Source organism: Molothrus ater, chromosome 4 (genome assembly GCF_012460135.2).
Source record: "Molothrus ater isolate BHLD 08-10-18 breed brown headed cowbird chromosome 4, BPBGC_Mater_1.1, whole genome shotgun sequence".
Lineage (NCBI taxonomy): Eukaryota > Metazoa > Chordata > Aves > Passeriformes > Icteridae > Molothrus > Molothrus ater.
This window is the reverse complement of record NC_050481.2, coordinates 20001313-20014095: the sequence shown is the minus strand read 5'-3', so window position 1 is coordinate 20014095 and position 12783 is coordinate 20001313. Positions and strand designations below refer to the sequence as shown.

The 12783-nt window shown below is 36.4% G+C and overlaps 1 protein-coding gene across 1 annotated transcript in view; it reads right to left on the bottom strand.

Annotated features, from left to right (window-relative positions):
- The window catches only part of CCSER1 (coiled-coil serine rich protein 1), a 614942-nt gene that overhangs the window by 222786 nt on the left and 379373 nt on the right, over nucleotides 1-12783 (bottom strand). Inside the window, exon 9 of the mRNA XM_036382606.1 lies at nucleotides 11684-11761. Within this exon, the coding sequence (XP_036238499.1) occupies nucleotides 11684-11761 (78 nt within the window). The remainder of the gene's footprint in view (nucleotides 1-11683; nucleotides 11762-12783) is intronic.

Sequence of the window (12783 nt, the reverse complement as noted above, 5' to 3'; positions counted from 1 at the left end):
TGAAGCTGGTTCTGAATATAAAGTTGTAATATGGTATCTAATTCAACTCCAGCATGATTTAATAGGTGCACACACAAAAATATATCTTTGCAAGGTTTTTTTTGTAATGCATTTTCTAGCAACCAAACAGAACTTTTTTCCCTTTTATTGCTGGTAGATCCAGTAGATTCTAGTTTCATTTTAATGCCTTTTTGTACAATACAAAAGAAACAGTACTACTTCCCAAATCTCATTTATAATCCTTTCCCTTCATGCTCCTTCTTGCTGTTTTATCATTAATGTTAATATTCTGTTGACTCTTAAGAAGTAGAAGTTTCCATTACTAAAAATGAATAAATGAATACTAAAAGAGCACTGTTTTGAAATGGAGGCCAAGTACACAGCCTGGATATAGTTCTCACTGCACTTCTATTGAGGAAGAAATAGCAACAGGTAAACAGTAGAAATGATACTTTCTGTTTCTTTAGTATTATATACTGGCTTTATCCCCCTAAGTTTTAACACTTACCTAAAATTCTAGAGCATACTGAGCAGTTTAAACTAGTGAAGTGACCAAATAGTATCAATATACCTAAAACGACTGGTTAAAACTGGGTAAACGCAGTTTCAGCAGATAAGCCACTGAGTAGATCTCCTATCTACTCAAAACCAATGAAATGTCCAGCTGTTTCACCATGCACACAGTACCTATGACCACAAAAAGTCTTAATAATCACGCTACAAATTATTTAAAATGCCTTCCATAAACATGATAAGCTACAGGAATTCTTAACTGCCCCAAATGCATACTGAGTTACAACAGAATAATTCCTATGCCAATATTCACAAGAATCAGTTTTCAGATTGAAATAACTTCAGAAGATTAAAACAAACAAAAAAACCCCAAAACCACTACCTGATAAAAATATCTGCCTTCAATTCAAGCAGGATGTAACCTTTCTGCCTCTCTACAGTACCCCAGGTTTTTTGAGACTTGTCTGCCTTTCACTGCTCATAACTGTTAAAATCACTCTTGTTCCTTCTCAGCCTTTCAAAATTTATCACAGACTATTTGCTCTAGGTGTAACATTTTTGCACCTTTTGTTACTTTTAAGTCCATTCACTCAGCTTCTACTTTTCCCCCCTCCTGAGCTGTACAAAACAGCCTTGCACTCGCAGATTCAGAAGTCCCTGGAGGAAAGCACAGAAAGCAAACTCAGGTTAGCTGGTACCACTTGAAAAGCATCAAATGGAGACAAACACTGTGTGCTGGTTAAAGTAACAAACCTCTGCATCTGTTAAATGCCAATGCTCAGAATGAGGACAAAGTATTTTGTCAATAGTGTTTTAGTGCTCTGTCTCTGTTAACACCGTGTTACCATTGCTTGGAACAAGTCACAGCCTTGGATCAAGCTATGACAAGAGCATAATTTGTTTTTGCCTGGCTTACTCAGATACTTACAGAATACTTTATTTTTGACTATTTACAGGATAACTTACTTAAGCTCCAAAGAGCAGTTACCAAATGACCAGGTAACTATCACCTGTTTTGCACCATTTGTTCAGTTTTTGATAGCTGTGTGGTGTAACACCTTTTATTGGATTTACCTGGCGAGGTTTTGGTGGTGGGAGGAGAGCAGGGGTGGTTTTATCAGCTAGAAGTTTCTATCTTAGAGATACCAGTAGCAAGCACTTACTCTGTGCATGATCTGCCAATAACAAGAAGTCCAACTAATTACAGGCATTGCATAACACCAGAGTCTCCATGGCTATGAAGTTACTCACCATTAAAGGAAAGAAATCTTTGCAGTGTGGTAAAACCATTTGTAAGGGTAACAGAGATGTCACATGCACTTGAAATCAATGGTAAGAGCAAGGTGTACAACATGGTAACAAACATATAGGACAGACCTCAACTGAATTCCAGAGTGAGGAGAAAGAAATGAATGTTACTATCAGACTCAAACAAGCAGTTGTAATAGTAGATTTACTGCAATGCTCCCACAACTGACCAGGAGCCACTGACCTTTTGTGATCCGAGATCACAAAAGGCTGTGCAAGAGTGAGCAATAAAATACATCAAAGAAAGAGATAGGTACTAGGAATATGATGTATTTTTAATTTTGGATTGTTTGAACGAGAAGCGCTGTATCACTCTCTACTGCAATAATAATTAAAAAAAATCTTTCATCAGACTGTTAAGACTTTAATTAAAGTAGCATTAAGTTCTTGCCTATGCATACCAAGTATTGTGTATCCTTGAAGCCTGAATAGTCAGTCATGTTTTTTTTTCCAGATCATTCCAATGCTAGATGAGCAAAATAGCAAACTGAGTAATTTTTATTGGTTCATACTACTTTGTAAGTTATAGAAAATAAAGCAAAAAAAAAGGGATTGGAAGTTATGGATTATTTCATAGGAAAGTTAAAAACCCAACTCTTAAATGCCATCCCAAAAGCCAAAGGGCTGGGTTGAGTATTGCACTGAAATGCTGGCTGCTAGCAACATCTCTGTGATGCAACAGATAGAGAAATAAACTAGCTCTTGGAGTATTTTAAAGCATCCTTTCACAGACTTTGGAGGAACAGGCAAAAAGCTTCTTTATATAGAAAGTGAAACTTATTTCCTTCTCACTGGAATCCTGGAACCATCTTTTTAACTCCACTATTCTTTCATTAACTTAGACAATTTTTCACAACCTCTCCATTATCCATATATATATTTCTTTAAGTGAGATACAGATCTCTGTGCCAAAAAATCACAATGAAAAATGTTATCTCTATCTTCTTCCAAAGAGCAGTATCTGACAAAGACTGAAAATATTATCATTATAAAGAGAGTGATGAAAGAGAGAAGCAAGGAGTAGGCATTTCTATGCTTATCAATGGTTACAAAAAGGATTTTGTTCAAGGAAAGAAGGAAGAATTGTAATAGGTGAAATTCAACAAGGAAGGTGAAGTTCAAAAGGATAATATGCACATGCTTGCTTCTGTTGTTTCTTTAAAGTATTCATTAGCTACTTAATTGCTTTTACAAGATAATTCCAACAAATACATTATGAACTATGCAATTATAGACACAAAGAAATTCCAGGCAGCCTGACCAAAAGGGCAAGAGAGGACACTTAAGGATGACAGTTAGGATCAAAAAAAGACAATGTGAGACTGAGGAAACAGTAACATCATGTTAATTGGTACAGAATCAGCCATCATAATGCAACATGCCCTGTGAAGAAGGTTCATTCACTTTCAAGACTGGCATGAATATTTAGCTGAATACTTTTATTTTCAGTTCTGCTCCATTTAGGAATAACTGGTAAGATGTTATTTTTGAATGAATGCACTACGTCCTCCGTTTGAAATCAAAGCAACAGGTGCTAATTGTTGCTCCAGTTGAGGAACTGTTCATATTATATATGATGAAGCTTGACTGAAATGATGCAGTAAAAAGATTCAAGCATTGTTTCTTGTTAGTAAAAAAATATATATTAGGAGAAAAGGGTAAAGAATACTGCTGGCACAACCACCTTATCTTACCTGGAAAAGGTGAGTGTAGGGCACATCCTGGTGAATGAAGTCCTTCTTGGATAAGGTTACAGAAAAGCAACTGAGAGCGGCGAATTTCACTGGTTTCTTGCTTAATAAAGCCCTAAACCTGGAATTGCCCTTCCCCACCCATCCCACCCCAACCCTCAGGACAACAACCACCATCCACTCAAGCACCACAGTCAGATCCAGCAAACACAATGCTCACTTTGCCCCCATTGATTTCTCTCTTAGCAACGTCTCCCAGAATCCACAGAAAAACTGGATAGAAAGTACAGTAAAGCTATCATTCCAATGGATTAAAAAATCAGTGTATGTTTTTAGGATCAGCTCTTCCGCTTTCTGGGATAAAGCTGGGTAAATTCTGGCCTTGTAAAGCTTACCAAATGCCCCATATAAATGGTTCTTGAATCCCACATAAGAATTATGTACATCATTATGAACGTTTATCAGATAGACCACATACTGAAAGGTCCTGACCCTGTATTCACAGTCAGTGCAATAGTGTTTTTACTGGAAAAGGAAAAAAACAGGTTTTAAAAAATAATGGTTTCCTTGGGTTTCCAGATCTTGAAGACATATTTTTTCCATCTCAAGAGACGAGCATGACTGAAGGATTTTCGTACATTTTCTTACTTGCAGTGAATCACCAATGGATGAGTAAGTGCACAAAATGGTAAGAATAATTTTTATTTCAAATAATAACTTTGTCATAGCTTACTAATAATTTATTCATAGATACACTTAATAATGAAGATACTGCCAAAAAGGGATGTTTGACCATTCATAATACAAATATTATCTTAAGTAGTAGAATTTTGCCAGCAATGTTAACTTGCAGCCCATTTCATATACAGCAGTATTTAATGATATCCGTAAGTGCAGAGTGTCCAGATGTTGCTTTTTAATTTAATAATGATGGAACCAATGAGATGCTGATAGGTTTGTAAACTAAGCCTTCAGAACATGGAGAGTTCCACAGGGCCTTTAAAAACAAACAAAACAAACAAACAAAAAAGAAAGAAAAGAAAAAAGAAATGAAATTAAATGAAATCTTAGTGATGCATGGTTTGATGGCAACACAAAGTAAATGAAGAATTACTGTTTCTGCTGTATGCAGTCATGCAGGCAGCATGTAATAATAAAGCTTCTTTCACACTAATGATCAACACAACGATTTAAGTGACAATGCAGAGAAAAACAGGAATATGACTGATCAGCTTGTGCATGACACCGTTCCAGTCAGAAAACCCTTACGTACAACAGATGCTGTGTTTTTACTGGAATAAGGTCACCAGACTGAACTATCCTAACAGAGGAAATCAACATGCAACATGCACACAACATTAAAACATTTCCACATTACAATAAAACTGTATAAGTAAATCAGTCTGTAATAAAAAGCAGTCACCCTAAGTGTACTAATGTAGCAAAAGCCATACACATTGCTTATAATGCAGTGGTTATCCATGCCTCATTTCTCAATTTTGTTTGTTATCTTTTCTTCCAGGTGCAATCAAATTTTTCTCCTTTTTCAGAAAATATACTCAACACCTATCGTAAAATGCTGCTATTTTTTACAATTCTTGCTTGTTACTGGGTGTATTTTACTAAATTCCCAGTTCATTCTTTTGAACAATATCCAAAAGGTTTAGTGTTGCTATTTTCTGCCTTTACAAATAAGACCCTACTAGTATTCAACAACAGATTCAGCAAAGGATAGCCTGGTGGATAGCTTTTTTATTTCAATCAAATAAACCTATTCAAATATCCTGTTTGTCAGTGTCCAACTGCCTTCTATCCTTAATGTAACAGGTCACAGTGGATGTAGTAAGGACATGCTATTAATTCTAGGGACAGCTGCTCACTTAGTTCCTATTGAGAGCAGTCATGAACTTTACAATAGAAATAATGCAACTAGAACATACTGCAAATACACTACTGCAAATAAATTTTGCTAAGTCATACTCGGAAGTACAGCACAAAAATTAAAAAAAATATACAAAAAACCTAGATGGATAAATTTGAGTGAAAAAGCAAACTTCTGGAGAAGTCTAAGAAGGAGACGGTGATGAAGCTAAAGCAGAAAAAGCGGGAAAACTTCTGTCTGCACTCAGTGAAACTTCGGGGATGAAAAATTAGGAATATCTAAACAGCTTCCTTTGCTTCTCCCCCTATTCCTCTCACCCACCCCAAGACATCTAAGCAAAATTAGTAAGTTCAGTCAATACTTCAAAGCACCTAGTATTTGATTGTACTTTCAAAGAAAGATAGCAGTAGCATAACTGCAGACACAAAGACAGAAGGTTATGACAGAAAAATATAGAATAAATAGAAAGATTTGAAACTTCGAAGACAAGAAAAACACTACATTGTTATTGAAAATTATATTACTGGAAAACAGTGGTTTTTAAAGATCCTGAAACTACTAGTACTATATTATTTTTGGGTCTGTGAGGAAACTCAGTTATAATATCATCATCATATTACTACAAATATTTAAACAGCACAGAGCTTATGTGTTCAAGCATCCAGAAGCCCACCTGCATGCCACAAAGCAAAACTGAAGATCATTCACATCAATTAAGCATCACTGCAGAAGGCAAATTTCATTGTTCCTTACTCCTGAAGATGGCAAAATTAAATGCAGCATACCCTGCTGATAATCAGCCACAGAACCAAAGTGTCTTTGTCATATGGCACACCTCAGTTTCTGTTCCAGAACCCATTTACTGCTGAAGTTTCTGTGAAAACTTGTTATCGCTTTTCATATAGCACCACAAACACCAAACCCTCAGGACAAGCATTTATCTTCCAGGGAATTTGGCACCAGTAACTTCAACTGGCTTTCCCTGTCACGAGCAGGTGCAACAATTCATTCCTGTTCATGACTTGGTGGTTAAATGTAATTCAAACACCAAGTATGGTGAAGTAGGTTTGATGGTGAAGTAATAGAAGGGTAGAAGGCAATCATTAAAACCAAAAGAAGTATCATCCTAGCTTGACACCATCAAAGCTTGATAATTTGTACACATAACACCCCCCAAAAAACATAGATTTTGAAATGATATTTTGAAGCTGTATAGAAAAAAATGGAAATTGGACATGAGAAGGAGAGAAAATGTATGCTAAAGGAAGTTGTAGGAAAGGATGTAGCATATCAAGAACAACTTGGTTATCCAGATATTAAGAGGTAGACAGACATACAATCAAAGCAAATACTGAAATGGTTAATGGCTGGTTTGATTTCTAAGGACTTTTTTTTAAAAAAAGTAATTTTGTATTAGGGAAAGGTATATTATGCACAAGTTTTTATTATTTCCCTGTATACATGAGACTACAAACTCAGAGACTAAATGAAAATATGGAGAAGAATAACTTGGGAGTAAAATACAACAGCAGATGGACGTCAGTCTCCAAGGGAAGAGCAGAAGCAGAACTAGGATGGATTTTTCAGTTTAGGTGGCAAAGCACAACTCACTTCAGGCCGTAACAAATACACAAATACTTAGGGCAGGAGAATATTTGATTAGACTGGAAAGTTCAGGAAGTTCAACTACTTCAGTATTCTGTTCCCTGGCTTCCTGAAGGAGAGGGGACAACGCAATGCAGTCCCTTTACAGTATCCATAACCAGTGCTGGCTGGCTGGCTGCTGGGGAGGAGAAGGAACACAGCAGGAAGGTGCAGTTAGAGCAGCCTCCTCCCTGTCTTCCACTTCTTCCCAATCAAACACAGAGGCTCTGCAGAAGGCAGTGCCCAGGTTTTGAGAGGTTAAGGGAGGCATGCTGTCCAAGGTAATGCACAGCAAGCTACAAAACAAACACCCTAAAATATGTATCAGTATGGATTTTAATATTGCATGATGGTACAGGTGATAAAAGTCAGTGCCTTCTTATCTGTCCCACAGCACTGTTGTAAACACAGTGCTGGTGATCACCAAAGAAAGTAATTTTTGTCTGTAGCTGTGCAAACCAAACTGCAGCAGATTGACAGCAGCAGTACACAAGTTTGTTGTCTGAGACATCAGAAGCATCACACAAAATGTAAGGACCACTACACTGGAAAGAATGCTGATTAAATGGGGAATGAGTTTAGGACCAGTCCAAAGCCTGTTTACATCAGCTTCAATCTCAGTATGAAAGGCAAAGAACAAACAGAATAGCAGTTCTCAGATATGAAACCTATAACATCAGCAGAAGGCAAACAGAAAAGGCATCGCAGAAATCATGTCAGCTATTAGGAATTTCTACTTTGTGGAGAATAAAATTAAGTACAAACTCTTTTAATCCAAAGGCTGATAAAGATTGACAAAGTGGTGCTGAGTTGTACTTCCCTTGGTGACAGAAATAAGAATTGTCCTGTAATTGTTTGATTCTGCTTAGAGAGACATTTTAATGAAAGCTAATCAGCAGTGGCTCATGCTGCAGAGTGCTTTGTGTGAGGCCTGCACAATACTTTGGACTTCCTATTTTGCTGGCAGCCATTATTAGATGTGTATCCCTTAACATGAACTTGCAATCAGTCCCAGTGCTAGCCAACTGCATCTATCCCTCTTCTGGTCTATTTTAGCTACCTGACCAACATGAAAGAAATTCTTCCTTGATCTCTCAATAAGAGAAAACTCTGCAAGCACAGAAAGGTGAAGGAGGTTAAACTGGCATTGATTATTGAAGACACATTAATAATTTATTATTTAGCAGCCTCGACATCAATCTGTTGTGCACATGGCTCCCTCTGCAAAACACCCAACATGTTTTAAATGATTCTAAGCAAACATATTGGAAAACAGAATAAATTTAGGTCTAACATAAGACGAAGATTCCTCTACATGCTGCACTAGAAAGCAACTAGCCTTTATAGAAACCCTGAGAGCCTTCCAATGTCTTCCCCGGTACACATACAATAGTCGTGTTGATATTTTACTTTCAATTTCCTCAAGTAGCAAAGTTGTCATGTTATTCACCTAAGGACACTGTAGCATTTCTCATCATGGAAGACCCTCTTTTGTCCTTATCAGAAATTACTTTAAACTTTATGTTTTAATTCCGTAATTAAGTTTCGCATTAGACTGTTTTAATACAGAAAAGACATTAAGCAGTTTGCTTTCCAGTTCAAACCGTTCTTTATGAGAAACATTATCTTTACTGCTACCAACTTTATCTTCTACTTGCTTACTAAAACAGTACTCTAAAGCAATTTCCGCTGAAAAATCTCTGAGTGCTGTATGGGGAAAAAAAAATCAGAGCTCTATCAGAAATATTATCCAAGAATTCAAAGCTATTGCAGGACATGGCATCATCTAAACTTTAGTGATCACCTTGACAGTCAAATTCTCACTGTAATGATGTTATAGCCACTAAATAAAACATTTTAACAACTTCCATTCTGGTAACTGCTCACACACCCAAAACACTTATTCAATACTGTTTATACTTTTTCAGAGCAGTCCACAAAAACAAGAACATTTCCTCTTTGTGAAGCACTGCATTTCCTCCTTCTTCACCCTTTTCTTCCTAAATATAGACTTGCCTCCAGCTTTTTTCATTACTGTACACCCTACGGACAAAAGGATTAATTCCTCACCTAAGTCAAAGTCAGAACTTCCATTTAATTTTAATGACACATCTAAATGAACTCTAAGGCTAAAGAACTGTCTCAACTACTGGAAGATGTCCAGAAGCAAAAAAAACCCAACAAAAACCTAAGCAGTGCTTTATTTTGGGACTAACCCTTCTCAGTTTTTTCAACTGCAAAACAGGTAACTTAAGATTACACAGTGGAACAAAAGAATATATGAGAATATAAACCAAATCACTCATAGAAGCACTGTTTTAAGCATTTCTCATTTATTACACTGTGTAGTGTACATCAATATTTGTACTACATTCATGAAACAATGCTATGCAAATTCCTGGTAGCACTTTTTATCCAACTACTATTAGCCTTTAAATTTGAATTAAGGAAAAATAAAAATGTGAGGACATCTCTGTTGTCGTTTTTTTTTTTAAATTAAAGCAGCAAATTTGTAGTGATGAAGTTAAATTTTCTGCTTACCTCTTAAACCAGATCTGAAGTATTCAATGTATACTATTCTCAGAATGTGTAACTAATGGGGTGAAAAATACATCTTGTATTCTCTGATCTGTTTTGTATTTTTCTATTTAATCGAATTTCATATTAGCACAATATTCTTGTAGTTGTACACACATACTGACATCTGAATTAAATGATGTACAGATACTACTTGCAACAGTTACAACTTGTTCTTTAAAATCTCATGCAAAAGCAGAGAATGTAAATGTAATTGCCACTTGGATTCAACAGAAACACAACTGAACTAATCCTTAATAGCTTTCCTTCACAGAAAAGCTGCACAAACTGATAAATAAAAGAGCAAGAAGTTTAAACAGTATTACAAAAAGTGTTAACACTATTTATTTGCACATTCCTCCTCACTGAGTCCCCCTCATTGTGATCATAGCAGGCTTATGTTATTCCTGTAAATTCATTAAAATTTCTCTGCTATCAATCCCTTGCAATGGAATTTTCACAAGAACTCTGTACCACATAAATACAAGTGAAGTGTTGTTCCATTGAAAAACATTCGACATTTCCTTTTATTCCTGCACTGCAACAGACTATGGGATAATGTATGAGATAATACATTATTGACACTGTGATAAGGTAGGAATTTTACCAGGGAAGGCTGAAAAATATGTTCCACTAATTGAAGAGAATGACACTAAAGGAAAGGATTTATTTAACCTATTGCTGTTGTTATGACATTTAACACTCAAACCTCAGCCAGAAAATTGAACTTGTTTGGGAGGGGAGGTTCTAAACTTATTTTTTACTCCCCACCAAACTCCAAGGGAAAAAGGGAAAAAATATGTAATCTGCTAACAGCATGAATCCCTGCAGCATGAGTACCACATATTTGATCTGGGAGAAAACAACCAAAAGCAAAAATCACATCTGCTTAAAAAAAACCACCAGGCAAACAACATAACCCAAAAATAAACGAAACAACACCAAAAATGCCCCAAAATTTACATGTTTTCTGTTTCCATTTTCAGTGGAAGAATTTTATTTGACATCTAATGCACAAGAGAGTATCGTGAAGGATAACTGGTCACAGAAGGAGTGGATATCATATTGCAATATAGAAAAATGTTTTTAAATATTTTTGCAAATTCTGGATTTTTCAGCAGTAACATATACACACCTCAGAGTTTCAGTAAATTCCACCAGATGTGACTTCACAGACACAGTAGAATATAAGGCTTCATGTTTGTTAACCCACAAAAAAGAAGTTAGTGCAGATAAAACTTTTTGTATTAAAGCGTGAAATTTTGATGTTTCTATTCACAGAAGACAAATCTTTAATGCTCCACTGACACAGAACTAAAAGGAAAATTTCAAAGCCTGCTTTAATTCCAGAGGTCTTTCCATAAACTTGAATCAGCATGATGATCTATACCAACACACAACCATAGCACTACTTTGCAGAAGAGTTTCTTAAAAATTATTGTTAGACTTTGCACAAGTCCCAGAATGGAACTGTGCTAAATGTTCAACAAAGATTATTCCAGAGGCTCATGTGAGAATCTCTTACATGTATTCAGGCAACACCACACACAGACAGAGTATTTCCATTTAGAAGAACTGGGGAAATAATATTTCTACAGTTAAGGATTCTTCATTCTTGCACGAGGACGCATATTATCAATACACATTCTAGGAGAAATTCTGGCAGATCCTCTTTAGGAAACAGGATTTTAACATCACTTGGCAAAACTGTACTTATTCCATTATCTTTCAATTTTCAAATCTTGTTTAGACAGCATATGACAATTCTAAACATAATAACCTCATTAACTGTCAGTAAGTGTGCAAATAAATACTGAAAAAAAATTACAAAGCACTAATACATACCATCCACATTCATTTATGCGAATTCTCAGCTCTTCATAAAGCCTAAAATTAACAGGGCATTGGTGTGCTGGCAGGCAGCTGTAATTATCTTCTCATGTTTCTGAAGGTACTTTAGAATTACCAAATCCATGCATGGACACAACAACAGCAGAGGCAAACCAGCTGACAGAAGTCTGAACACCCACAAACATGATAAAAAGTACTGTTTGATACAGCTACTTACATCATGGCCAATGAGTTCTGTCTGCGTGGATTTATCTGCTTGGGAACTGAGAGCCTTCTGAAAGCACTGAGCCTTTTCCTGTAAAACAAAATAACATTGCATAGGTGAGTCATGGTTTTCCTCACTGGGCTTTGCAGCTCCAAACATCCAGATAAATTCAAAACTCATGCATGGGCAGCTGGTAAGAAATAGATTTATTATGGTGCTATTCACACTGGGAGGTTGATTTCCTTCCTATTGTATGCTTTTATAAATTTATCTATCTTTCTCTTAAACAGAGGGTGGACTCAGATAGTCCAACTCTGTGCTACGGCAGGGCCCACAAGAAGGATGGCACAGAAGCACTGAGCAACTGCAGGGACCCCAGCAAATACCAGCACCACTCCAACAGCAAAGAAATAATTTACTTGAAAACATTAAGGAATATGCAAACTTGCAGATGACAAGCCTGAGATGACTTCTGCCTTCCCTGACAGAAACATGTTAGCAAATCCTAAGCATTTCTTGGGTACTGCATTGATTTCTGCTTTTCCCATCCTCGTCCCTCTGTACCTGAATAATTTTTGGAAGTGTGGCATGGCATCTCTGAACAGGCTTGAGCAAAGATATCTGGCCGCTTTGACACAAAAAAGCCCGGATTCTGATACTTCATTAGAACCTGATCACTAAGCTTGCTGACTCTCATCAAGCCCTTGAGAATGCTATTTTAGTTTCCAGGAGAAGGTACTGGATAAAACAACTCTTAAATATGTGGGGTGAGGCAGGAAAAGGCACACAGGAGGGGAAGGGGAATGCAAAGTTCTTTACTGCATTGATTTATGTTTTCCTGCTTACTGATTCAGTTAAATTTTTCAGTTGTATCTGTAAAAAAATGCTTACCTTGAACTCAAATTCCTCAAGATATACAAAATATAATTGAATGCTACTGACAGGAATGCATTGCAATAAACCAGCATTCGTTTAAATTGAATTTCAAATTAATGGACTCTCAAGTTCTCGTAATATTTGATTCAAGGTAAAGCATGCACATCACTACATTGAGTAAACAGCAGAAAGAAGTCAACCCTTCAGTGATCCTTATCTCCAGTATTTTAACCCTT